Source organism: Pygocentrus nattereri, chromosome 9, assembly GCF_015220715.1.
Source record: "Pygocentrus nattereri isolate fPygNat1 chromosome 9, fPygNat1.pri, whole genome shotgun sequence".
In the NCBI taxonomy this organism is placed as follows: domain Eukaryota; kingdom Metazoa; phylum Chordata; class Actinopteri; order Characiformes; family Serrasalmidae; genus Pygocentrus; species Pygocentrus nattereri.
In genome coordinates, this window is record NC_051219.1 from 34,805,781 (window position 1) to 34,830,413 (window position 24,633).

Sequence of the window (24,633 nt, forward strand, 5' to 3'; positions counted from 1 at the left end):
AGAAGAGCAGCGAAGTCAGCAGCGGCTCCACACTCAGGGCTCGGACTCTGTGCTGGCCGGAGCGCCGCGTGTGAGCGGGATGGCTCTGGGATAAACGCTGCTGTCGCCATGGACGCCTCTGGTAAGTTTCCCTCCTTCTGCAGCTTAACGGTCTGCACTGAACTGTATGAGCTGTAGTTGCAGGTACGAGCCGCTGACTTATTTAGGCGGCGTTCGTGTGTTTCTGTTCCCCTCCCGCTGAATAAGGGCGACTGTGCTGGGGCGGATGTTGTGAAATATGGATCCCGTCCTGCAGCCCGATCAGCTCTGAGTGTTTGCCCCGTCTCTGTAGACCCTGCGGGCTGCAGAAATGTGGCTGAAGATCTGCAGAGATGTGGCATGAAGTGTCAGAGAGAGGCGTGTGGAGTTTTCAGAGCAGTGCTTTCTGAGTGTCCGGCTGGGCTGCGGGGATGCCAGGACATCGCTTTAGAGAGCGGGTCGGAAAAGTTCAGCGGCAGAACAAACGGCGCCCGTTTTTGAAGCTCCTTCCAGCGTAATGCGTATTTGTTCCCTTTGTGGAAGGAAAATCTGTTCGATTTTGGTTTGCAAATCTGTCCTGCTTCTGCCTCTTTTCTTGAATTTCCTCAAGTTTTGGGACTCAACAAAACAGACCGAGACGGTTATTCCAGTCTCTCTGACCTCTTGACCTTACAGAGTAGACATCTAGCACTGAATAGTCTTCGAGAAGGGTGGTCTTCATCTGTGCTGAAGACTAACTTATGCGTGTGGAGAAGAGCCACGAGGCAGAATTTTCCGGTCCACCTTAAATGGCGCAGCAGGTACGTTCTCACTACGTTACATGGCCCAGAATGTAACTGCTGCGCTATTTAAGGTGGAACCGAAAATTTCGAATGAGCACCGTTTCAGCTTCACATGGCAGGCGGAGTCAGTGCTGGTCCTGCCCACGCAGGCGAGGCGTAATCCAGCAGGTATTCTGTGTGTCCTCACGGATCTCTGCGCACATTAAGCCAAAACCAACAGGGTGGACATCTCCGGCCAGCAGGATGTCACAGGACTCTGCAGTTATCTCAGTTCACTAAAGGGGCTGGTTTTGACCTCGAGTGTTACAGGGAAGGACTGAATGGAACGGGGTAAGAAAGAAAATGTACATTTAATAAATACTGTAAATTAGGCCAGCGCAATTGCTTTTCTAGAGCAACCCAGAACCATTCTGTGGATCATACTCTGGATCCTGGTGTGGAAAATCTTTCACAGAGTCAGATTTTGGTATAGGGAGCTTATGTAAACTTTAACCTCTCTGGTTGAAATTGTAATTCCACATGTCACATGAAAAGATTTTGCAACGTTTATTGTGCTTCCAAACCCTTCCCTGAGTGGATGATCCAGGCCCTTTCAGAGTATTCAAAAAGAACTCTGTGGTAACGTGGTGAAGGACATGTCCTCTGAGGATGTGCCTGAATTTTTTTTATTAATAACGTTGATTTTGCATATGAGACCTGAACATTAAATTGTGTGATGTTAAAACCTAAAGACATGCAGTGTGCTCCAAAAATCCTGACTCTACAACTCTTACTTCAAAATTATTATTTCAGGTTTACAGAGCGATTTTAATTTGAGTTTTTTGCTCCTGACTGAGTAATGCTACTCCTTTCAGCTTTAACAAAAATACATATTGCAGCTGTAACTTTTACTATGTTACATTTTTTTCCTTCTCCTGTAAAATATCTTTTTGGAGGTACCAGGTTTTGTTTTGAATGCAACAATATGCCAGTAGTGCCTCGTGCACACATGCCCAAACTCTGGATTGTGTTGCTTCTATAGTTCACATACAAAATAAAGCATATTGTAGCAGTCAGAGCAAAATCCTGTATCTTTATTTGTTTAAGAATTCCAGAATTTGAAAAGATCAGTTGCCCTTTACAAAGTTCTATAACTTCATGATGATGGGCGGCACGGTGGCGTGGTGGCGCTGTCGCCTCACAGCAAGGAGGGACTGGGTTCGATTCCCCGGCCGGGCAACCAGGGTCCTCTCTGTGTGGAGTTTGCATGTTCTCCCCGTGTCTGCGTGGGTTTCCTCCCACAGTCCAAAAGACATGCAGTCAGACCAATTGTGTAAAATGATCAAATTGTAAGTCGCTCTGGATAAGAGCGTCAGCCAAATGCCGGTAATGTAATGTAATGTAATACACCGCATTCCAAATTATTATGCAAATGATATTTTTCCCTAATTTTCTTAAATGGTCGATGCAAATGAGTCAGTATAATAAAAGTCATTACCCGTTAGAGTATAAATCGAATTTTATTGAACAAACCTCCCAATGATAACAGAATATTCTTCAAAAATAAAAAAAAATCAAAATGCACTGTTCCAAATTATTATGCACAGCAGAGTGTCAAAACATTTTATAGGTTGTAAAGAACTGAAAATGGTCATTTGTTGAATTTGCACCATTAGGAGGTCACATTCACTGAAATCAAAAGCTATTTCAATCAAAAACATCCTAACAGGCTAAGTTACATGTTAACATAGGAACCCTTCTTTGATATCACCTTCACAATTCTTGCATCCATTGAACTTGTGAGTTTTTGGAGAGTTTCTGCTTGCATTTCTTTGCATGATGTCAGAATAGCCTCCCAGAGCTGCTGTTTTGATGTGAACTGCCTCCCACCCTCATAGATCTTTTGCTTGATGATACTCCAAAGGTTCTCTATAGGGTTGAGGTCAGGGGAAGATGGTGGCCACACCATGAGTTTCTCTCCTTTTATGACCATAGCAGCCAATGACACAGAGGTATTCTTTGCAGCATGAGATGGTGCATTGTCATGCATGAAGATGATTTTGCTCCAGAAGGCACGGTTCTTCTTTTTGTACCATGGAAGAAAGTGGTCAGTCAGAAACTGACTTTGCCGAGGTCATGTTCACACCTTCAGGGACCCTAAAAGGGCCTACCAGCTCTCTCCCCATGATTCCGGCCCAAAACGTGACTCCGCCACCTCCTTGCTGACGTCGCAGCCTTGTTGGGACATGGTGGCCATCCACCAACCATCCACTACTCCATCCATCTGGACCATCCAGGGTTGCACAACACTCATCAGTAAACAAGACTGTCTTCATGTATGTCTGGGCCCACTGCAACCGTTTCTGCTTGTGAGCACTGGTTAGGGGTGGCCGAATAGTAGGTTTATGCACCACAGCAAGCCTTTGAAGGATCCTACACCTTGAGGTTCGCGGGACTCCAGAGGCACCAGCAGCTTCAAATACCTGTTTGCTGGTTTGTAATGGCATTTTAGCAGTTGCTCTCTTAATCCGATGAACTTGCCTGGCAAAAACCTTCCTCATTCTGCCTTTATCTGCATGAACTCGTCTGTGCTCTGAATCAGCCACAAATCTCTTCACAGTGCGATGATCACGCTTAAGTTTTCGTGAAATATCGAATGTTTTCATATCTTGTCCAAGGCATTGCACTATTTGACGCTTTTCGGCAGCAGAGAGATCCTTTTTCTTTCCCATGTTGCTTGAAACCTGTGGCCTGCTTAATAATGTGGAACATCCTTCTTAAGTGGTTTTACTTTAATTGGGCTCACCTGGCAAACTAATTATCACAGGTGTCTGAGATTGATTTCAGTGATCCAAAGAGCCCTGAGACACAATACCATCCATGAGTTTAATTGAGAAACTGAAAATGAATCTTTATGACACTTCAATCCAATTTGCATAATAATTTGGAACGTGGTGTAGAAATGATCCAAAATGACATGGGGGAAAATGTTCCATTCCAACTAAGAAAAGTTTGCTACATTTCCTGAAAAGTTACCATTCTAGAGAAACATGTTTCTCATGGTTAGTACAGTAAGTGTGTAAGGCAGCAGGTGTGCTGTTGATTCTATTACTGTGCCCACAAGGCACATCCTGTTAGGACACATTGTAAACTGTGCAGGATAGTGGGTCCCCACCCCTGACTGGGATTTACAACTATGGAATTGAAGTAGCCTATAAAGTTACTCAATGCTTTCTGATGTGCTAGTCTTTGCGTAATTCTCAGTTTTATTTTACCCCTTAAGTGCTTTAAAATCTGAAGGAGAAGTGAAAATGCTTTGTCTGGGCAGTAAATGTATAAATTAGTAAAACTTCGCTTTTCATCTTGTGATGTCACGCTGTTTTTGTGTTGGTATGGGATACTGCACAAAACAAGCATGTGATCTGAGGAAACGAGGAAAATAAGAATGGTCATGTGGTCATGCCCTTTTCTGTCTTTCTTTTTGAAACAGTTGCAGAGAGAAAATGATCGGAGGAAGGCATTGAAAATGAACACGTCCGCTTTTTTCTGTCCAAAAGCGTGTCTTTCCCTACAGATTTCATACGTATTTCCCAAAGCAGCATATAGGTTTATTCATTCATTCTCTTTTTGGTGTTGCTCATCCAAGTGTGATGTACTGGTAGCAATAGGAAGTCACATGATCTAGTCTTGTGAATGACCAGCTGCAGTCCTGCACTGCTTATCTTGATTGCTCTGCTTATGTTTGCAAAAGGGGTGTGTTTGCTTTTTTAGAGCACTGAACTGATCTTACTTTCATGACTGCTGGTATGGGACAGGCTTAAACATGTTGAAATTTTGCTTTTCCATACAGGGAGCTGTTCTCAGGGGATGAGTGGGCTGACCTCCTCACCCTCTGGGTCCTCCTTAACGGATCCCGGGCCTGCACACGTCCCCTCTGTCTCCCACATGGTACTGAACTTATGACATTTTCCTCATGATTTTTTGTTTTCTCATATGAGAGTGTAATCTATAGTAAGAATGTCACTACTGGTTATATGAAAAATTATGTGGTGCTCAATTAATCAACCATAGCTTTTTAAGAGAGACTAACCAATAAAAATGGACCAAACTGAACAATACAAAAGTGTATATATAGTCTTTCAAAAAAAGTCCAACTTCCAGCTGATTGTCAAGTTTAATAAGAGCTCTATACACTACTGTGCGAAAGTCTGAGACCACCTCTCATTTACTCAATTTATAGCCATCCTGTACAAGTTGTCAGGAGGGTTATGACATGTCTAGGGGTTTTGCTGTAGTCATAACATAAAGAAAACAAAAGAGAGCAGTTTGTCATGTTACTTTCATTCCTTTTCTGCTTTTTCTTGTAAACTAAACCAAGACAGATGTCAAGAGTGGGCATGTCCCAAAACAAAAAGCATAACCAGTGTAGCTGGCAGTGTAAAGAACTAACTAGTCTTCACAAAACGAAAGTACACGGTTTTTCCCTAACTCCTTGACTAGGCCAAATACACGAGAAAAACATAGGCCAAAAGAAATGGCACCCACTCCTACACCCTGCTCAGCAGGTATAAGAGATTTACAGACATTGTCCTTAAGCTTACTGGTAAACACTAGAAATAAAGTGCTAAGCTAACACATTGACAGAAAAGACAATACACACACCGTATGCTGCTGTGCTGAACCAAGACGTTTGCCCGAAGCTGCCATGGGGGTAAGAATCGAGGAAATCAGAAACAGCTGCTGAGTAAATACCCCATGGACCCACAACCAGCTAATCATGGGTAGGCAGGTTCCCAATAAGGAGAGACAGAGAGAGACAGAGAACAAAATGGGATATAACGAGATTTTTGCGGAAATCAGATATAAGAGAATCTGCCTGCATAACGAAGTTACATAAAAAAATAAATAAGGGGGGGGGGCAGGTATAGAGAAATGAGACCTAGTAGTGCTTAAAGCAACACTATGCAGTATTTGGGTGATTTAGAGACCTCTCTGGTGGAAATGTGTAATTGCATACAACATGCAATAGAACATTTTGTAACTTGTGTTGTGCTTCGGACCTCCACAAGCAGATAAATCTGACTTTTGCGACTACATTGAACATTTTACATTTTAGTTCTAAACATCAAGTCAGACCTTCTTTTCGAGCCTGTATGTGTGACGTTGATTCACAAAGACGCGACGTGCTCCTGAAAAATCTGTACCGAGACCTTTAACCACTTTTAAATGATTATTTCAGGCTTTACTGGGTGGCTCTCAGTGGTGCGTGCAATATGACCGTGCTGCTTTAAAGCTTTCATCTTTGAGGGAGAGGAGAAAATCAAGCTCCACTCTTGCTTCAGATCTGAAAGAATCCACAGGTGTTTCTGAGAGGATGTGTGGCTGTCAAGAAGCCATTACTGAGAAAAGGAAGTGGACAAAAATAACATTTGCAAATCACACAAAGAAGCTGCTGGTGTTCTCAAAACAATGGACTGACCACCCCAGTCCAAGCCTCAACATCACTGAATGTGTTTGAAGTACTTCAATTGTTAGAAGCACAATTGTGTCTCCCAAAACGAATGGAAGCTGTGTAATAAAGGCAAAAAGTTAACTCATTAAAATTAAAACAAAAAATGTTGATACTATACTTGGTTGTTGAGGCTTTTGTGTCATTTCTCATGCTGAAAAATACAATCGTGCTTAATAAATCGTACTGTTTTGACTTTAACTCAGTGATTTCTGACTTTTGCACAGTACGGTACTCATTATTGTGATGACTAATTGAGTAATAAGAGGACCAAAGAATGAAAAAGATTTTAAACTCTGCATTGCATGTCAAAGGTTCCAATATGTACTACCTTCCAGCTATTATAGTGTCATTGAGAAGATACATTTTAATTGACTGTATTGTTTAATTAAGTAATTGTGATACTCTTAATCTTAAAGGGGTATGGAAAGTTAAGCTCTGGTGTTGTAAAGTTGTTGTGACGTGGAATTGGGTCATGTTGTCTCTCTTTGCAGAATACCTCCTGTAATCTGATACAGGTAGAAATGTGCAAGGTGTAACATCAGGGTACATGTTTTGTGTTCCAGGATGTCCAGGGGTTCAGAAGAGTATGCTGGAGGGTGTGGCTTTGTCACCTTGGAACTGTGTGTTCTTTAGGTATGCTGCTGGTATTGTTCAACTGGCGTCCTCGTCTAGCCGTTTTGGCCAAGTGCACCTCCTGCCCCCTTCCAATGGCTGATACTTTACTATTAAGGGTAATTATTTAGGTCATTTCTGAAATTGAATTCTTAAAATTGTATTTTCCTCACATGACTAATTATGGGCAGTTGTTTTTTGTGTGTGTGGTTTTTATTTATTTTTTTCTCCTTCTTTTTCCTGATTAGGATGTCCATGGACAACAGTTTGTCATAGATGTACATGTAAAGGAGATTGAGGAGGGCAGGTAAGAGTCTGTGATTTGTGTGCATAATACAGGCAAATATACATGTTGTGTGTGTGTGTGTGTGTGTGTGTGTGTGTATTTTTTTTTTTTTGTAAGTTAGTGTAATCAGACTTTATTTGAAGTAAATTTAAGCCGTTTGCTCCATCCATCATGAAATTTATACACCATGTAAAGGGCAACCGGCATTTTCAAAAATGTTTTTGCCCTGTATTTTCACTAGGCAGGGATTATTTGGGTAATGGATCATTCTCAGTGCTGCAGTGACCATGACATGGTGGTTTGTTTGTGTGTGTTGTGCTGGTACAAGTGGACCAGACACAGCAGCGCTGCTGGTGTTTTTCAACACTGTGTCCACTTACTGTCCACTCTCTTATCTATTAGACCTTGTTGATTCACCTTGTAGAAGTACAGTTAAAGATGTTGGCTCATCTACTGGCTGCACAGTTGTGTTGGTCGACCTCTAGTCCTTTATCAGTGGTCACAGGATGCTGCTCAGTGTTGGTTGGATATTTTTGGTAGGTGGGCTGTTCTCAGTTTGTGTTGCATTACTGAATTACTGAAAATGATCCACCACTGAAATCTGCTCTGTGGTTGTCCTGACCAATAAGGAACAGGGTAAAGGGGGCTGACAAAGTATGCAGAGAAACGAATGGACTACAGTCTGTAATTGCTGAACCACAAAGAGCTCCTTTGAAGAAAGTAGAGCTAATAAACAAACAGTGTAGATACAAGGAGAGGTGTACCTAATGACCTGGCTCGTCAGTTTGTGTATGTGTATATTGTGTATGCACACTCTAGCATCCATGTTTCTGTTTTTCAAACACTCTTGTGTATCCTGACAGATGCCTGAATATAGAATCTCTAGATATTGTGTGCACCTAGTGGCTTATTTTTACTTTTTAATATTAATGGGCCATCTATAAAAAAGCATTGGCAGACTGAGTGTGACACTGAATGTGAATAGCGATGCAATAACACATTTGCTCATTCATAAACAATGATTATTGGCACAATACTAAGCATAACCATGCTTTTAGCTTATTTAGATATGACAGTAGCAATTCATAACATGACACAGATCCACCAAAGATAATGCCAAAACCTCTCTAATGGTAATTTTATAGTACACAGTATATGCAGCGGATTTTGCCTGGTTTAGTGCTTTTTATATATATATATATATATATATATATATATATATATATATATGCATTTTATAGAATTGAACCAGATTTATATGTAATCCACGTAATCCACAGTTATATTCATGATGGTTTGAGTAGATTACACGCTCATGAAAATCCAAAGGTCCTGGAAATAATTGAGTGTACTGTGAAAGTCTGTGACCTCCTTTTAAGCTTTATAAATGAATGGCCAAATTGAAATCCAAAGGTGTTTAGTGGCTGTGTAATAGATTATCAGTTTATTCTTATTTTATCCAGAATTATGCAACGTTTTGCTGTACCCTGCATCGCACTGCTTCATTGCTTTCTCAGTTTGTGTGCCATTTCTTGCAAAAGCACAGGCTAAGGTTTGATTCAGTGATGGTAATTTGACAAGTTAACTTTTGGTTAGATTATACTTCAAAAAGGCTATCTTTTGAAGTTTTTGCTGGATAACAGCTTCTACAGTATAGTGTACCACCCATCATTAATTTCCATACAAAATAACCATTAAGTGCAAGTAATTAATTGAAGTAGAAATATTTAACAGGGAATTACACAGAAGTCTTAAAGACTACATATAATATCACTTCTTCTTTCGGCTGCTCCCTTCAGGGGTCGCCACAGCGGATCATCTGCCTCCATCTTGCCCTATCCATTGCCTCCTCTACTTTTACACCAGCCATCTCCATGTCCACCTTCACTACATCCATAAACCTTCTCTGAGGTCTACCTCTTCTCCTTCTACCCGGCAGCTCCATCTCCAACATTCTTTGCCCAATATATCCACTATTCCTCCTCAACACATGTCCAAACCATCTCAACCTGGCCTCTCTGGCTTTATCTCCAAACTGCTCCACCTTCACTGTCCCTCTGATCTGCTCATTTCTAATCTTGTCCATCCTTGTCACTCCAAACGAAAATCTCAGCATCTTCATCTCCGCCACCTCCAGCTCAGCCTCCTGTCTTTTAGACAGAGCCACAGTCTCCAAACCATAGCTACATATAATATCACAATTTTCAGAATGTAGTGTGTCCATCTTTTGCCTTTATTACAGACTTGCTTTCAGTTGTTTAAAGAAATCTACACCTTCGAAATTAAGACTTATAACTTAATTTCATAGTCTTTTCATATTCCAGGAAAAACCAAAGACATTGAGTCACGCTGAGGCCTGGACTCTGGAGTGGCCAGTCCTTTGTTCTAAGAACAGCAGAATCTGTTTGATTTGTAGATTTATTTTTTTCAGTTTTGTCTATTTCCTTTTCTCACTAAGAACTCCTTGTCAGCTACACATCCTTTCAGACCCACAGTATTGAGTTTGCATTGTTTTCTCTCAGTGGAAGGATGGACAGAATCATGTATGGACTTTTCAGATCTGAAGCAGCTTGATTTTCTCCTCTCTCAAAGATAAAAGCTTTAAGTGCTGTTTATCTGATGGGGACAGTTTTGGTGTCTACCAGCTCTTGCAAAGTTGTTAGGGTTCAGATTTTTTTTAAAAAAAAATTTTAATACTTTTCTGAACTCCAAAACTTAAGCAAGTGTATTGTCTTATATGTAATCTCCTATTTCCTAAAAAAAATGAATAACTTGCACCTAATGGCTGTTTTGACTGGAAATTAAATGAGGAGTGGCATCTTTTGCATGACTACTTCAAAAAGTTTTAATAATGTTTTAAATAGTTTTCAGCTCCAAGACTGACGTTTGCTGCTTTCATATGTTAGTTCTAACCTTACATTGATAAAAAGCACTGCTTGAAAGCAACCATGCCTCAAGTTGAGACTAAAAAGAAGAACAGAAATAGAGTTTACAAAGAAAATAGAGCAGGAAACGCCTACAAAATGCAAACATGTCTTCAAATGTAAAAATCATCCAATCAGCATTATTGAGAGGTATGAATTTCCCGCCTGTGAGGTGGTCGAAACAACCTATTTCTAAAAAAAAAAAAAAAAAAAATCATCATTAGCATGAATGATCTAGCTATATCAGTTGGAAAACGTTTTTGTAGTCAGATGCAACCAAGATGCAGCTTTTGTTGGCTAAACATAAATGAAGTTGGCATAACAGAAACCAAATGATGTTCAGTGCTCAAAAACGTTCAGTAAGCACCATGCTGCAGAATTGCTTCTTGTCTGCGGGGAGCTGAAATCTTGCTAGGAAGAGTACAAAAAAAGTACTGCAAGAAAGCTTCATTCACTCTGCAGGAAAACATCAAAGCAGTGGAGTGGTTTCCAGATTAAAATGTCCTAGAGTGACCCAGCCAAAGTCCTGACCTTGGCCTGAGTAAGAAATTTGCGGCACAGTTTGGAAAAGCAAGTGATATACGCTCTCCAAGCCTGTATGAGCTGGAGCAAATCTTTTAGAAGAACTCGACACATCCTTCACTCAGTAATGTAGTTGGCAGATACATAGTGTAAAAGACTTAAAATATGTATTATAAAAGCTAAAGGCTCGATCAAATATTAAGAGTCCTATATCATGGAAAACCACATTTTGTTAGTCTTTTTAAATGCAACATGTAAAAAAAAAATCAAAACATTGTGTTTATTGCCTAGTTCATAGAGTCCATATATAGCTTAAGCTGCAAAACCGGCCCAGTGAATACAATGTTTAATGTCTCAGCAGCTGCCACGTTTACATACAGTGCTGTACAAAAGTTGTGGGCAACTAAGTAAATTATATTTTAAAAGGTACCTATTTGAGCAGTTATCATGTATGACCGCAGAACAACACTCGTATTACAATCGGGTGCAGTTTTACTTTCTGTGTAAAAACAAACAAAAAAAAAACATGCAGTTGGCCAGTGTTCAGGTACAGATAATGTCCACGATATGCCCAGAAAAGATTATTGTTGATTTATTATTGCTGACCTCGGATTCTAATGTTGCATAATGTTTCATTTTTATTAGCAAAAACGCAGACTGCTGAAATAAATAGTTTTCAACCGTTTTCTAAGGTGCCTAAGACTTTTGCACTGTTCTCTATAACTGCCTATTTAGCCCACAGCAGTTTAGCCCCACCCATTCATGCTGAAATTATGAAGAGTACTTCAGCCTGGGCTACTTTTCTAGTACAATACAGGGCAGCCAATCAGAACAGAGGTAATTTACATATGTAAATCTTAAAGACAGTTACCAAAACAGTCTGTTTCATTCTAAGCGATAAAGAGAGGTTGGAAATGGGTCGTGTAAAAATTAATGATACCCTTTTTGGTACATAAAGTCACAAAAAGTACAAGGAAAAATGGTTATTTACAAAAATGACAAAGCAGTATTCAGGTGAAAACAGGATTATCATCTAAACTCACTTAAAGACATGTCGTGGCCATTCAATGCCAATTGAAAACACCTTTTATCTTCCCTCAGAGCAACATCCAGTTGGTTGTGGTGTAAACAGAGAAGTGTGAAACCAGAGACTAACACCTGTTTTTACTTCTGCAGTTTTGAGTATGCAGAAGGGGAAGTGGATGAGAATGAGTGGAGGGACGATGTTCAGCTACACAAAGAAGAGGTAAAACGTCTACAAAAGCAAAAAGCAACCCATCATCGTTTTCTACTCATTTCCTCCTTTTCTGTTACTAACTGTTTCTTTCCTCCAGAAAACCGTACTGCGATACTATGTGTTTGAGGGCATGCGATACATATGGATGCCCAGAAAAGGGGCTTTCTGCAGGGTTAGGTATGGCTGAAAAGAAGCAACACGATTCTCTTTGAACTGTTTGCTTTGCAAATTGAAGTGTGAAAATGTTATTTATTGTCTTCCCAGTATCCTCAGTGAGGGTTGGACTTATGCTGACTTGCATCGCTTTCAGCAGGGAATGAGTCAAGCGGAACAAAGCTCAAGGTTTGCCACATGAGACTCCTGTAATTTTTTTTACTTGCACTGCCACATTCTTTCTGCTTTTCTTTCTTACTCTTGTTTCTTTCCCCAGGAGACAGATCTTTGGGGACAATATCATTGATGTGCCTGTTAAGTCTTACCCACAGTTGCTGTTTGAAGAGGTACTTTATTACTTTGTCTTGACTTTGCCTAATCTTATGTCCACACAAAAAAAAAAAGCCATTTGATCAAGGTTTGCTCATTTTCATGGTTGCAGCTTTCTGAAAGAAGGCGTGTAGATTATCTGCTCTTTAGGGAGCATGTTCAAAGTGATACTTGTGCTACCATCCTCCACTGTCTGACGAACTAACACTTTTTTCATAAATTCTCTGATTTTCATGCAGGTCCTCAACCCGTTCTACATGTTTCAAGTATTTAGTATCATCCTGTGGATGTCCGAAAGATACTACTATTATGCCGTTTGCATCCTTATCATATCTTTTCTATCCATCGCTGTGTCCCTGTATGAAATCAGGAAGGTAAGTGAATGTTATGGTCTGTATCTCTTTACCACAAAAGTACAGCATACTGTAAAAGACTAGCTGCTACTGCTAAAAGTAAAAGGTCTACCAAAATTTAACGAAACCCGTATCGTGGAAAACCAGATTTTTCTCACTTTTTTTCTAAAATAAGAGCTGAATGTAAGAATCACTTGCAATTCGAACAATACTGGTCATATACTAGTCCATGTATTGAAGCTACAAAAACAGGTTTTGGGATCCCACAAAAACCAACACATTTACATATCTATCAAGCCTACAGACGTTTAACTCTGCCCATTTATTTCAAGGCTGTAAGCAGTGTTTCTGCCCGGAATGCTTTTTGAGTGAGGCATAGTACTGGCCAATCAAAAAAAAGCTCATTTACATACATCAGTCTTAAAGGCACAGTAAATAATCGTCTGTTTAATTCTTATGCATTCATTGTAAAAGAGGTTGGAAATTGATCATATAAGCATGAAAAGTGAAAAATTCTGGTTCATAAATGCTAGCAAATATCTATAAGTGGACATTAGTGAAAAAATATAATACGCTATGTATGAAATCAGGAGCGCAAGTGAATGTTGTCATATTCTTGGTTTCATATGGATTCTTCATATATTCATGATTAAATTCGCTTATCAAATTGGTCTTTTGTCAGTGGTCTTATTTATCAAGAACTTTATTTTTTGTGTGAATCTACAGCAAAGCACCACCCTCCGCCGCATGGCCCAGCTGATAGTGAATGTGACTGTACGCAGAGCTACTGGAGGTGAGGTTTATTATAACGATAAAAAGCTGTAATACTAAAATTTACTAAATTAAACCAGATAGTAAAAAAAAAAAAAGTCAGCTTACTCAATAGACACATTCTGTGTCATTTTTCGGGAGGGATGCTTTAAAGGGTTCATGTTTTCAGTGGGTGCAAGCAGGCCAGTTTAGCACATGGACTCTTTTACTACAGTGCCATGGTTCTGTACTTTGAACAAAATGTGGTTTGGCATTGTCTTGCTGATATGAGGAAGGCCTTGCCTGAAAAGGACTGGATGTATATATCATTCAGCATTAATGGGGCCTTCACAGATGTGCAAGTCACCCAAAGCCTTGTTCTCTAATGCATCCCCATACATCACGGCTGCTAGCTGGATGGTCTTTAGCATGGAGGATGCAGGGTCCATGATTTCCAAAAAGAATGTGGTTTCTTCTTTGCACCGTAGAGTTTTAACTCGCATTTATGGCTGCAGTAATGAACTGTGTTCACAAACAATTGTTTTTCAGATAGCCACCCAATAGTTTCGGCCTTGTCCCTTGCAAACAGGTTTCTTTGGATTCTCTGAATCTTTTACTGATGTTATATACTGTAGATGATCCACAAGTTTTTTGCTAACTTATGTTGTGAAACCTTGTCCTTGAATTGCTGCACTATTAGTCTTTCACAAAGCAGTGAACTCCTCCCCATCTTCTAAAATACTCAGCCCCTTATGTTACTGACCTGCTGGTAGTTAACCACTACACCGACCTACCAGTCTTTTGTTGCCCTGTCCCAAGTTTTGGAAACATGTTCCTAGCATCAGATTCAAAATGGGCATATATTTTTCAAAAACACAACATGTCCAAGTTTCAACATTTAGTATGTTGCCTTTGAGCTTTTTTTCAATAAAATATAGGGTTAAAATGATTTTCACATCATTACATTTTTTTTATTTTTTTTATTTTACATTTTGCGTCTCAGCTGTTTTGGAATCAGGGAAACCAGATGGACTCTTTCTAGCGTCTACATGTTTTGTGTGGTTTGTGCTATTTAGAGGAAGAGTGTGTGAGTTCAGTGGATCTAGTGCCAGGAGACTGTGTGGTGATTCCATCTGAAGGTCTGCTGCTGCCATGCGATGCTGCCCTGCTGGCCGGGGAGTGCATGGTCAATGAAAGCATGCTGACAGGTGAGAAGACAAAAAAATGTATTGTTAGAATCTAAATGAAAGTGTAAGTTGTAGTTTAAGCTGTGATCTAAGCTAGTTAGATCTCTTGTTGTTGCAACTAGGAAATAGATTTTTAAGAATCACTTTTGGCAGTACAGATTAAACTAAAAAGCATATCAAGCATGACAGGACAGGAACACTGTCCAAGGATGGATTGGATGTGTAAAATATTCTGCAGTGTTAGTAGTTTGACTGTACATTTTGATTTTATGGTAATAGCTCACTTTATTAGAGACACCTGTGTGAGAATAATATAACGCAATTCTATTTGCACCTTTCATGGGGCCTCTTTCCACTTTCTGCTGACTGTCAGGTGAGAGCGTACCTGTGATGAAGACCCCATTGCCTTTCTCTGGTGGGGCGTACACCCCTGAATCTCAGCGCAGACACACACTGTTCTGTGGTACACATATCATCCAGGCCAAAGGGGGTTGCCCTGGAGGGAAGGGGGCTATAGCTGTTGTTGCACGCACAGGTAATGCTAAAAGGAAATGCTATCAGCATATCCTTCCACTAACCTAAACTGAAAGTGGGCTTGTTTTTCAGAAATGTGCTGTGATTAGAAGTTTCTTGTGGCTTCCTTTTACAATGTGCATGCATTTCTGTTTTACAGCAGTCCTGCTGAAAACATTCTGTTTCTGTTCCTCAGGGTTTTTCACCGCTAAAGGGGACCTTGTGAGCTCCATTCTTTACCCACAACCACTCAACTTCCGCTTCTATAAGGATGCCATGAAGTTTCTACTATTCTTAGGAGTCCTGGGTAAACATATGAAATGCTTTTTGACTGTTGATTATCATGTATATCTTGTGTGGTTAAGGTATAACAAACATTAATATATGACCTTATGACACTAATTCAATGAATGTCCTTGTGTTGCAGCATTGATTGGCACAATTTACAGTGTAGTAATGCTGTATAAGAGCAATGTAAGTAAGACCAAATATTCTGCATTTGTCCTTAAAGTGTAAAAACATACATTCACTGGTTACGTTATTATTACCTATCTTGTATCTACACTCATTGTCAGTTTTATCAGGTAAACTCCCTAAATAAGTGCACTTTGTAGCGCTACACTTATAGAGTATAGTACATCTGTCAGTTTTCCTGCATAGTTTGTTAGCCTTCCTTCACCCTATTCATTGTTAAGACCCCCACAGGACCACCACAAAACCGGCGTTATTTGGGTGGTGGGTCATTCCCAGCACTTCAGTGACACTGACGTGTGTTAATGTGTGTTGTGCTGCTACGAGTGGATCAGACACAGCAGTGCTGCTGGAGTTTTTAAACACTATGTCCACTCACTGTCCACCAGAAGGTCGCCAGTTTGATCCCCAGAGCCGACAGCACGTAAAGCTGTGGGTCCTTCCCCAACTCCCCTTTCAGTCAGTCACTCGGTCAGTATTATTATTATATCATATCATCTCTGCTATGGACAATAACACTTTAACACTACGTCACTTTAAAGAACACTAACACTGAGTCACTTAAGCCACTTTAAAATGTACATTGTCTATATGTTTTGTGTATCTTCCTCTGTTTTGTGTATATTTTCTCTATATTTTGTGTATATTTAATATATTTCAATTAGTTTTTTTATATTTGACTTTTACTTATTTACTTACTGTAGAGTGATTTTATCTGAGCCTCACCACAAGCATTTCAATGCATAAATATCCTGATATGTTGTGCAAATGACATGACTGACGTGCCCTTGAGCAAGGCACCTAATCCCCAACTGCTTCCTGGGCGCTGCGGATAGGGCTGCCCACCGCTCTGGGCAAGTGTGCTCACTGTGTGTATGTGGTGTTTCACTGCATGGACTTATAAGGGTCACTTGATGATGATGGTAATAATAATAATAATAATAATAATAATAATAATAATAGTAGACCTACATTTTTAGTTCCACTTTGTAGATTTCAAGTCAGAGACTGTAGCTCATCTGTTACTGCCCAGTTTTTGTTGGTCATCCTCTAGTCCTTCATTGGTGATTACAGGATGATGCCCACAAAACAGTCATGACCTTTGCTGAACAGGGTAAAAAAGGCTAATAAATTATGCAAAGAAACAGATGGACATCAATCTGTAATGGAAGGGACCAAAAGACCAAAAAAAGAAGAAGAAAGCTACAATGTGTCATATTGCAGTTTTTTTGTTTGTTTGTTTGTTTGTTTGTTTTTTTTATTTTTTTTTTATTTTAATTAATCTATTTATTTTTGTCTTTTCATGATATACACTGACAGTGGGCTATATTGTGAATTATACTACCTTTATTAGAGAAATACAAATGTGTTTATTCATTATACATTAGCTATTGTTCTTTTCAAACACTTGTTTTATCCAAAATTGTTACATATTAATATTTTGGAATAAAACTTTTCCAATTGTGGAACTACTAAGTGCAAGTGGGCTTGATAAAATGGACTGTGAGTGTGAATACAAGTTTGCTGTACCTAATGAAGTGGCCAGTGAATGTAGATCTAGCTAATACATTATCAAGATATATTGCCATGAATGCTGAGATGTTAAATGCTACACTATAGTCATTTCCATTACTCTGTAATCACTGCAGTAATGATCCATGATTATTTTCAGTACTTTGGTGTTTATAGTACTGTACACATTTAGTCTTTGTCCTTTTTATCGTGTCCAACTTCATTTTTGACATCAGACCCCCTGGGCAGAGCTCGTTATCCGATCTCTGGATATTGTGACCATTGTGGTGCCACCTGCTCTCCCTGCTGCTATAACAACTGGCACTATCTATGCCCAAAACCGGCTCAAGAAAAAAGGAGTGTTCTGCATAAGCCCCCCTCGCATAAACATCTCCGGAAAGATCTCCCTCTTCTGCTTTGACAAGGTGAGGGCAGAACACTAGGATGGGCACCTTGTGATGTACACATAGCAGATTGCATGCATAAATAGACCAATTTGAATGAATAAACATATTTAAATGGTTGGTCTGTTTTCCCTGTAATGGGTAAACTAACAGACCAAATGTGTAGAACAACCTCACCTAATATATTGCTTAACAAAAACATTGGGTGGGGTCCATGGCACTTTTCCTTGTACTGGCTATTCTGGTTCGTCACGTGACCATGATAGAATTACCCCTCAGGTGCCTTTGGTTAAGATGACAGTATTATTCATTTTAAAAAGCTTTTATCAGGCTTCATGTAAAGAGTATGAAAATGCATTGCATTTTCAAACAAGAGATCCAGTGATTAGGCTCTCCCCAGAGATCTCCTCTCATTTTATTTAATTTCCAGTCAAATAGCCGTAAAGTACAAGTTATTCATTTCATAGAAGCAGCAGGATATTTCTGAGGAAATTAGATATAAGATGGTACACTTGCATAAGAAAGAAGAAAGTCAAAGGAGAACAAGTTGGGGGGGGGCTTTAAAAAATATTAAGATGTACAAAAAAGGTAATTTAATGTAAAAGGATTACACTTGTTTTTGTCTATTTAAAAAAAGCTGCTGGTGTCCTCAGAACAATGAGCTTGCCACCTCTGAGCCCAGACCTCAAAGTCACTGAATATGTTTGGGAGTTATTGAATTGTGAGAATCAGGAAATGCAACCAACTTCTAAGACTGGGGGTCTAAGATTGTTGTAAATATATACTCTGCAACAAGTTGAAAAAAAAAAAAAACACCTAGCCACATTCTGCACATGTTACAGCAGCATGGCTGCGTAATCAAAGAGTTGGTGGTAGACTGGCCTGCCTGCAGTCCAGAACTGCCTCGCATTGAAACCCCATTCCTTATTAAGTTCAGAATTTGAAAGTGAAGGCCTGGTACTGTTGCACAGCTGAAAAGAAGAATAGCAAAAATTAAATTAAAAAAAAAAAAAAAAGACACTTTCAGATTTGTGTCAGTTTGTGTCTTCAGTCCAGAAACATTCATGAAGTGCTGCTAAATGAAAAGATGAAAAGTGGTAAATGAGCTCCTGCCCTGTCTGGAACTTGTTGCAGGTATCAAATTAGGAATGAGCATATGTATACAACAATAATTCTAATTAATTCTATTGTTTTGAATTTAAAATCAAATTTACTAATCAGTGCTTTTCATTTTTATTAGCATTTAAACTACCATCCCAAATCTGTTGAGTTGGGGTTTTTTTAGTTATTGAGTCTTCTGAATGTTTTCTCTTTTCTTCTGACTCTGAAAAATGAATAACTTGTACTTAATAACCATTTTGACTGGAAATTAAATGAAAAGAATCTGGAAAAAAGTTATCTAGGCTAAGCTACCTGTAGTAGCCTTAATTGATGGTTGAGAGTGCTAAGGAAAACACAATGGAGAAGTTAATTATACAGGCTTAAGCTCATATAAATGGTCAGTGCTTATCCGACAACACCTGGTATATAGTTTTTTTAAACCACTACAAATATTTAAACCATGTTGTTAGATTAAGCTAATTGATTATAGGCTCTGCCAGACAAGGATGACGTGTCTGGTGAAGCCTGTAATTTGGCCACCATTGAAGGATGAAATTAATAAAATATAATTCAGACCATTTTTATACAAACAGTGTGAGTCTGCACAAAATTAATAAACAGCACATAAATTATTTTAATTAATAAACAGCGCATAAATTTTTAGTTTACATGCTGTGTCTCTCTCTTCAGACAGGTACTCTGACTGAGGAGGGTCTGGATGTATGGGGGGTGAAGGTGGTGAATGGGTCAGGATTTGATGAGCTCGTCCCAGACCCCCGTCTTTTGCCAGATGGCCCCATGCTGTCGGGCTTGGCCTCCTGCCACTCTGTAGCCTTGCTTGAGGGTCAGCCCATTGGAGACCCACTAGAGCTCAAAATGATCGAGTCCACAGGATGGGTATGGGCCACAGTCTACAACACATTTTTATTTTTCATCTGTTTCATGTACAAATATTTACTGGACAGTGTTTGCCTTGTTTGTTTGCATATTTGGCACAAAGCTCTGTTTTTCACTTAATGTTTTGGCTATGCTTACACGGGAGAGGATAAATAGGATCATTGAATAAAATCATGTATTACTGTGGTATGTTACTTAATTGAAAGACATGAAACAAAGAATACACAGACTTGAAACTGAATATATGTTGTGGTCTTTCTTTGAAATGGTAGGTTCTGCAGGAGCCTACTAATGAAACGGGAGTGAGCACAGAGTTTGGAACCCACAGGATACTAGCGGTGATGAGGCCGCTTGCTGCTGAGTTTCAGCCGGAGGGTATAGTAAGTATGCCATGGATGAGAGGGGAAAAAAAAGGAAATGACATGATAAAATTGAAATGTCAGTTTGAAAACTGCCTTGTCTTTGTTCCTCCTCTGCCAGCAGCGGTTACTTTATGTTTACATGTACAGCATTTATTAGACAACATTGTCAGAGCAGCATATAAAAGTGTTTTGTTGTCATTTCGAGAATTTATCCTTAGCCATAGTGTAAGAGTTCAAAACGCACAATAGGCTTAGAGCCAAAATACTGGCAGAAACAAGCAGTGCTGGTACCTATGCAATACAGAAATGAGACTTTTTTTATAAGACTTTTTTGTGCTAGATTAATGTTCATTAAGTGCTTTTTTTTAATGAATGTTAATTATCTTTGTGTACTACCAAATGCCCATATATGTAATTCCTGATGATAATATTGTTATTGTGTTATTGCATATAAACCATTAGATGTCATGAGAATATGGTAAATCAATGTACTTTGTGAACTTGGTCTTATGTATGAGATCTGTTAATTATATTTGGCGCCAAGTTGAGGAGGCTTATCAGCAGAAAGTGTTGGATTGTATATTTTGGAAGGGGAAGGAATGCAGTGAATCTGATTGTGAGATGTTAGCTTTGTAGTTGTGGGACAGTAAAGTGTTAGTATTTTCAGCATCATCAACAGCTTTTAGATAAGCTTAACTGTAGTTCTCAATTTAAAATGGATCATTTCAAAGACAAATGATTGGATTCAGTATCAGTATCAACTGTTGCTATGGGTTTTAATAGTACTGCCAGAAAAGAAGAAGTGGTATTATGTCTTCTCTAAAAATATTTTTAGTTCACACCAGGGCTACACAATAGACACGCTATCGTGCTCATATTTCACATATTCTACTGGGAAGTGCCTTGTGATCTATAGAAACACACTTGTGAGACCCTTTCTTGTGACATGGTTAAAGACTGGCTTTTTACTGAAATGAATCACATGAATGCCTTCATTTATCTAAATGACAACAGAACACTCAGCAAGGAAGATCTGTGATTGGTCAGGATGTTTATAGAACACTATACCCAGTTTTGTGACTGGTTAGAGTGCTCATTTGCATATTGCAGAGCTCTGCAGAGACTGAAGTGAAGGATGACCAAACTAAAGTTTTAATTTAGCTACCTCAGGCTGTTTGAGGTAGGACGCTGAAATAAACTCAGAGGGAAAACTCATAACGAACTGCATTAAAGAAACTGCGATGCCTCTGTTTAGTGGTGGCAGTCCAGGAGGTGTTTTGGCACCATTAAAGCTTTGGGAGGGGTTTTTGTTGTCAAATGTAGCTTGGAAAGTCTGATGAACATTTATAACATCTTGCTAAAATGTGTCTTCTCGAAGTGGTTTAAGTAATCAGATTTAAATGTGTTTTGGTTGCTTCTACACCTGCATTTGTATGTGGATAATCCCTATCTGAATTTAATCCTCTTACTCAATGTGTGAAATGACCAGGTGTAAACAGGGACAAAAACGGGGTTTCTGAAATTGTCTACTTGTAGGAGAAGTAGGAAATGTAAACTTTTAAACATCTTTTTAGTTTTTGGTCTGATCGTGACAGTATGATGTGTTGTTCAGCTCTACTTTACACACAGAGAAAATTTGCCCTTGATTTAACTTACTTTGTTCCTCTTTTGTTGTCAGTCCATCAGTCAGCCAGTAGCGATAGTGCGGCGGTTCCCTTTCTCCTCCACCCTGCAGAGGATGAGTGTGGTGACAGTGGGTCCAGGGGGAGGCTCAGCTTGCTGTTTCCTCAAAGGGTCACCAGAGATGGTGGCCAGCTACTGTGTAAAAGAAAGTGGTAAGGACGACTGTTCCAGAAATGGTTACTCCCACCAGTTTGTTAGTACTTTTCTGTAAAATAGCTGATATTCTCTCTTCTGCGCAATGAAGCAAAAGGCATAATACGGGTTTTGTTCAGTGTGTGTGTGTGTGTGTGTGTGTGGTTTATTTTTACCTTTCTTTTGTGCTTGGCAGTGCCTTCTCAGTTTACTAACACTCTGCGGGAGTTTGCGAGTGAGGGCTTCAGGGTCCTAGCACTCGCTTACAGGGAACTTGATGCACAAACTGACTTGAGCAGTCTTGAAAGGTCAGTACTTTTTTTTTTTTTTTGATAGTTTGCAGTTAAACTGTGTGTGTAATATCACTGTCGTAAAAAGAAGAAATAAAATACTAACCTTAAAATGTAAAAATGCATTTCATTTGTTTGCCATCAAATGTTCATACAATCTAAAGATAAACTAGTGACCGAGTGCATATATTATTGCTTTTGGACTAACGGTGTAAATCCATGTTGGTAGGGAAGACATAGAGACAGAGATGCGGTTTCTCGGCCTGTTGGTGATGAAGAACCAGGTGAAGCCTGAAAGTCCAGGAGTCATCAGTACTTTGAGACAAGCTCAAATCCGGCCCGTCATGGTCACTGGTATATTAACTGCCATACAATGCCAACCTTTTAATAGCTTGTTAATATCTATAGGTGCTGTTTAACTAGAGGATCTCAGTACAGAGGCTCTTTTTGCTTTGTTTTTTTTTCCCCACACGTGCAAAAGCAAAAGCAAGACATGTCATGTGTCCCACTGCTTAAAACAGATCTTTTCTTTTTCACTTCCCTTTCTGTCAGGTGATAACATCCTCACTGCTCTGAATGTAGCACATGCGTGTAGAATGGTGTTGCCACATGAGCAAGTTTTTTTTGTTCATGCATCACCCCCTACTGTCAACTCCATGGCATCGTTACGGTTTCATCAAGGTGAAGGTGGCACTGGCACAGTCAGCACACAAGAGACCATGGATATTCTGGAGCAGGTTTTTATACAGGCTTGATTTACTTTACAGATTAAATTTAGAGGAAAATGCCATTATCACATGTGATAAGGTATTAGAATTGGCAAATGATTAAAGGGCCCATATCATGGGGGAAAAATTTTTATTGATTAGCTTGATATAGTACTTGTGTTTAAAACTTTAAAACGTAACATTAACGCCCCAGTCTGTGTAGTTTATATATGGAAACTAAGCTGCAAAACATCTTGTTTTGAATTAGCTATTTTGGTGATGTCACAAAAACATTTACATATACCCACCTATTCAGCCAACAGCAGTTTAGCACCACCCACTCATACTGAGTTTAATAAGGCAAAATACTGGGTTGCCAGTCAGAACACAGCTTATTTACAAATATCAGTCTTAAAGGCACAGTAATGAAAATTCCAAAGGATAATGAGAGGTTGGAAAATGGTTATGTAAAAATGAATGCTGAGTGTTTTGGCACATAAAACCATAAAAATGTTGTAAGTGGACATTGAGGAGGGAAAATAAAATGAAGATGTAGGATATGAGCCCTTTTAAAATAATTGTGATTAACTACATTAATGCAAGGCATTGTGATCAATCACGTTTGTCTTTGACTTTGTTCAAAGGTGACTATAAAAAAAGATATTTTTTTCCAGTACATTTTGTTAAAATGTAAAAAAAAATGTTAATTATTTTTATTTATTACTTTTAGTAATTCAATAATTTGATCTGGTTAGTGCTCCACTAGTATTGTTAGTTTGCTGCTTATTGATTTATCCATAGATTTGAATACAATCTACAATCAAATTCTGTAATAGTAATATAGATCAAGTGAGCAGCTGATTTTCAGCAAATGTGACAACAGGTGATGGAGGGTCTGAGAAACATTGAACAGTATTAATGCTTTAAAAAAAAGTAGTGGTGTTAACTTATTGCTATTTAATGTGTTATTGACGTGTTAGCTCTGACAGCCCTGCAAAGTATATCTTATATTTTGAACAAAATGCAAAATTGCAGCATGTGAACTGAACTGAAGGTTTTGTTTCTCTTCTTTAGGGCCTCTACCAGAACAGTCTTAAGTATCATTTGGCTATAAATGGAAAGTCCTTTGCAGTACTCTGTGATCATTTTCCCGAGTACCTACCCAAGGTGAGTTACAAGATGAGACACTCATAGAATATTGACCATTCATTCTCATATCTTTTGGTTTTCCAAATATTAGCTAACTGATTATGATGTTTATGCTGCAGATTCTGATGCGAGGCACTGTATATGCACGAATGTCTCCAGACCAGAAAACTCAGCTTGTCAAAGCTCTTCAGAATCTAAAGTAAGAACTTTGTGAAAAATATCTGGTTGAAGGTCAGACAGATGCAGTAAATTTCCTTTTACATAAATCACTTACATTCACATTTTCTTTTTTTTTTTTTACATTTTTTTTGTATCTTTTAAATGGTGTAAGCAATTTTTAATGAAATATTTCCATGCAAAAGGTGTAGAGGGTAGATTTTAATTGTAAACTCAAGAATACGCTTTTCATGTTGTGTTTTAACACAGCTAGTTTTTCTAAGGCTTGAGAAATAAATATGAAATTAGAGGTCAGATGGAGCACTTTCAGGACCGTATAAAGTTTGTGTGGACATATATGGGGAAAATGTGTAACTTTTAATTCTTTGGATTCTTTTGCAAGGATATCGAGTGAAAGAAATGGTAACTGGAACCACATTGTGGTTAGAACAAAAAAAAAAAAAAAACAGCAAAATCAGCAAAACATAACATTTTTGTATTGCTCTTGTTAGTCAGCACGTGGTCGGCTTAATGTTGATCACACAGTTGGCCACGAGACCGGTCACCATACAGTAATGTCATAAGAAGGGAATTTCCACCATGCACACTGT

At 39.0% G+C, this 24,633-nt stretch overlaps 1 protein-coding gene across 2 annotated transcripts in view; it reads left to right on the plus strand.

Annotated features, from left to right (window-relative positions):
* Window positions 1–24,633, plus strand: part of atp13a2 (ATPase cation transporting 13A2) — a 29,227-nt gene continuing 4,594 nt past the window's right edge. The window contains exons 1-23 of one of the 2 annotated variants that reach the window (XM_017708883.2): window positions 1–121; window positions 4,630–4,727; window positions 6,855–7,022; window positions 7,152–7,210; window positions 11,812–11,881; window positions 11,970–12,049; window positions 12,137–12,214; window positions 12,303–12,372; window positions 12,595–12,729; window positions 13,435–13,501; window positions 14,535–14,666; window positions 15,019–15,180; window positions 15,355–15,465; window positions 15,586–15,632; window positions 17,378–17,566; window positions 19,337–19,543; window positions 19,816–19,923; window positions 21,584–21,740; window positions 21,917–22,028; window positions 22,240–22,364; window positions 22,563–22,747; window positions 23,792–23,884; window positions 23,986–24,065. In XM_017708883.2, coding sequence (XP_017564372.2) covers window positions 109–121; window positions 4,630–4,727; window positions 6,855–7,022; window positions 7,152–7,210; window positions 11,812–11,881; window positions 11,970–12,049; window positions 12,137–12,214; window positions 12,303–12,372; window positions 12,595–12,729; window positions 13,435–13,501; window positions 14,535–14,666; window positions 15,019–15,180; window positions 15,355–15,465; window positions 15,586–15,632; window positions 17,378–17,566; window positions 19,337–19,543; window positions 19,816–19,923; window positions 21,584–21,740; window positions 21,917–22,028; window positions 22,240–22,364; window positions 22,563–22,747; window positions 23,792–23,884; window positions 23,986–24,065 — 2,546 coding nt within the window. In that variant the 5' untranslated portion in view covers window positions 1–108. Of the gene's footprint in view, window positions 122–248; window positions 1,131–4,629; window positions 4,728–6,854; window positions 7,023–7,151; window positions 7,211–11,811; window positions 11,882–11,969; window positions 12,050–12,136; window positions 12,215–12,302; window positions 12,373–12,594; window positions 12,730–13,434; window positions 13,502–14,534; window positions 14,667–15,018; window positions 15,181–15,354; window positions 15,466–15,585; window positions 15,633–17,377; window positions 17,567–19,336; window positions 19,544–19,815; window positions 19,924–21,583; window positions 21,741–21,916; window positions 22,029–22,239; window positions 22,365–22,562; window positions 22,748–23,791; window positions 23,885–23,985; window positions 24,066–24,633 lie in introns of those variants that run through there. The other variant, XM_017708892.2, reaches the window with a different exon arrangement.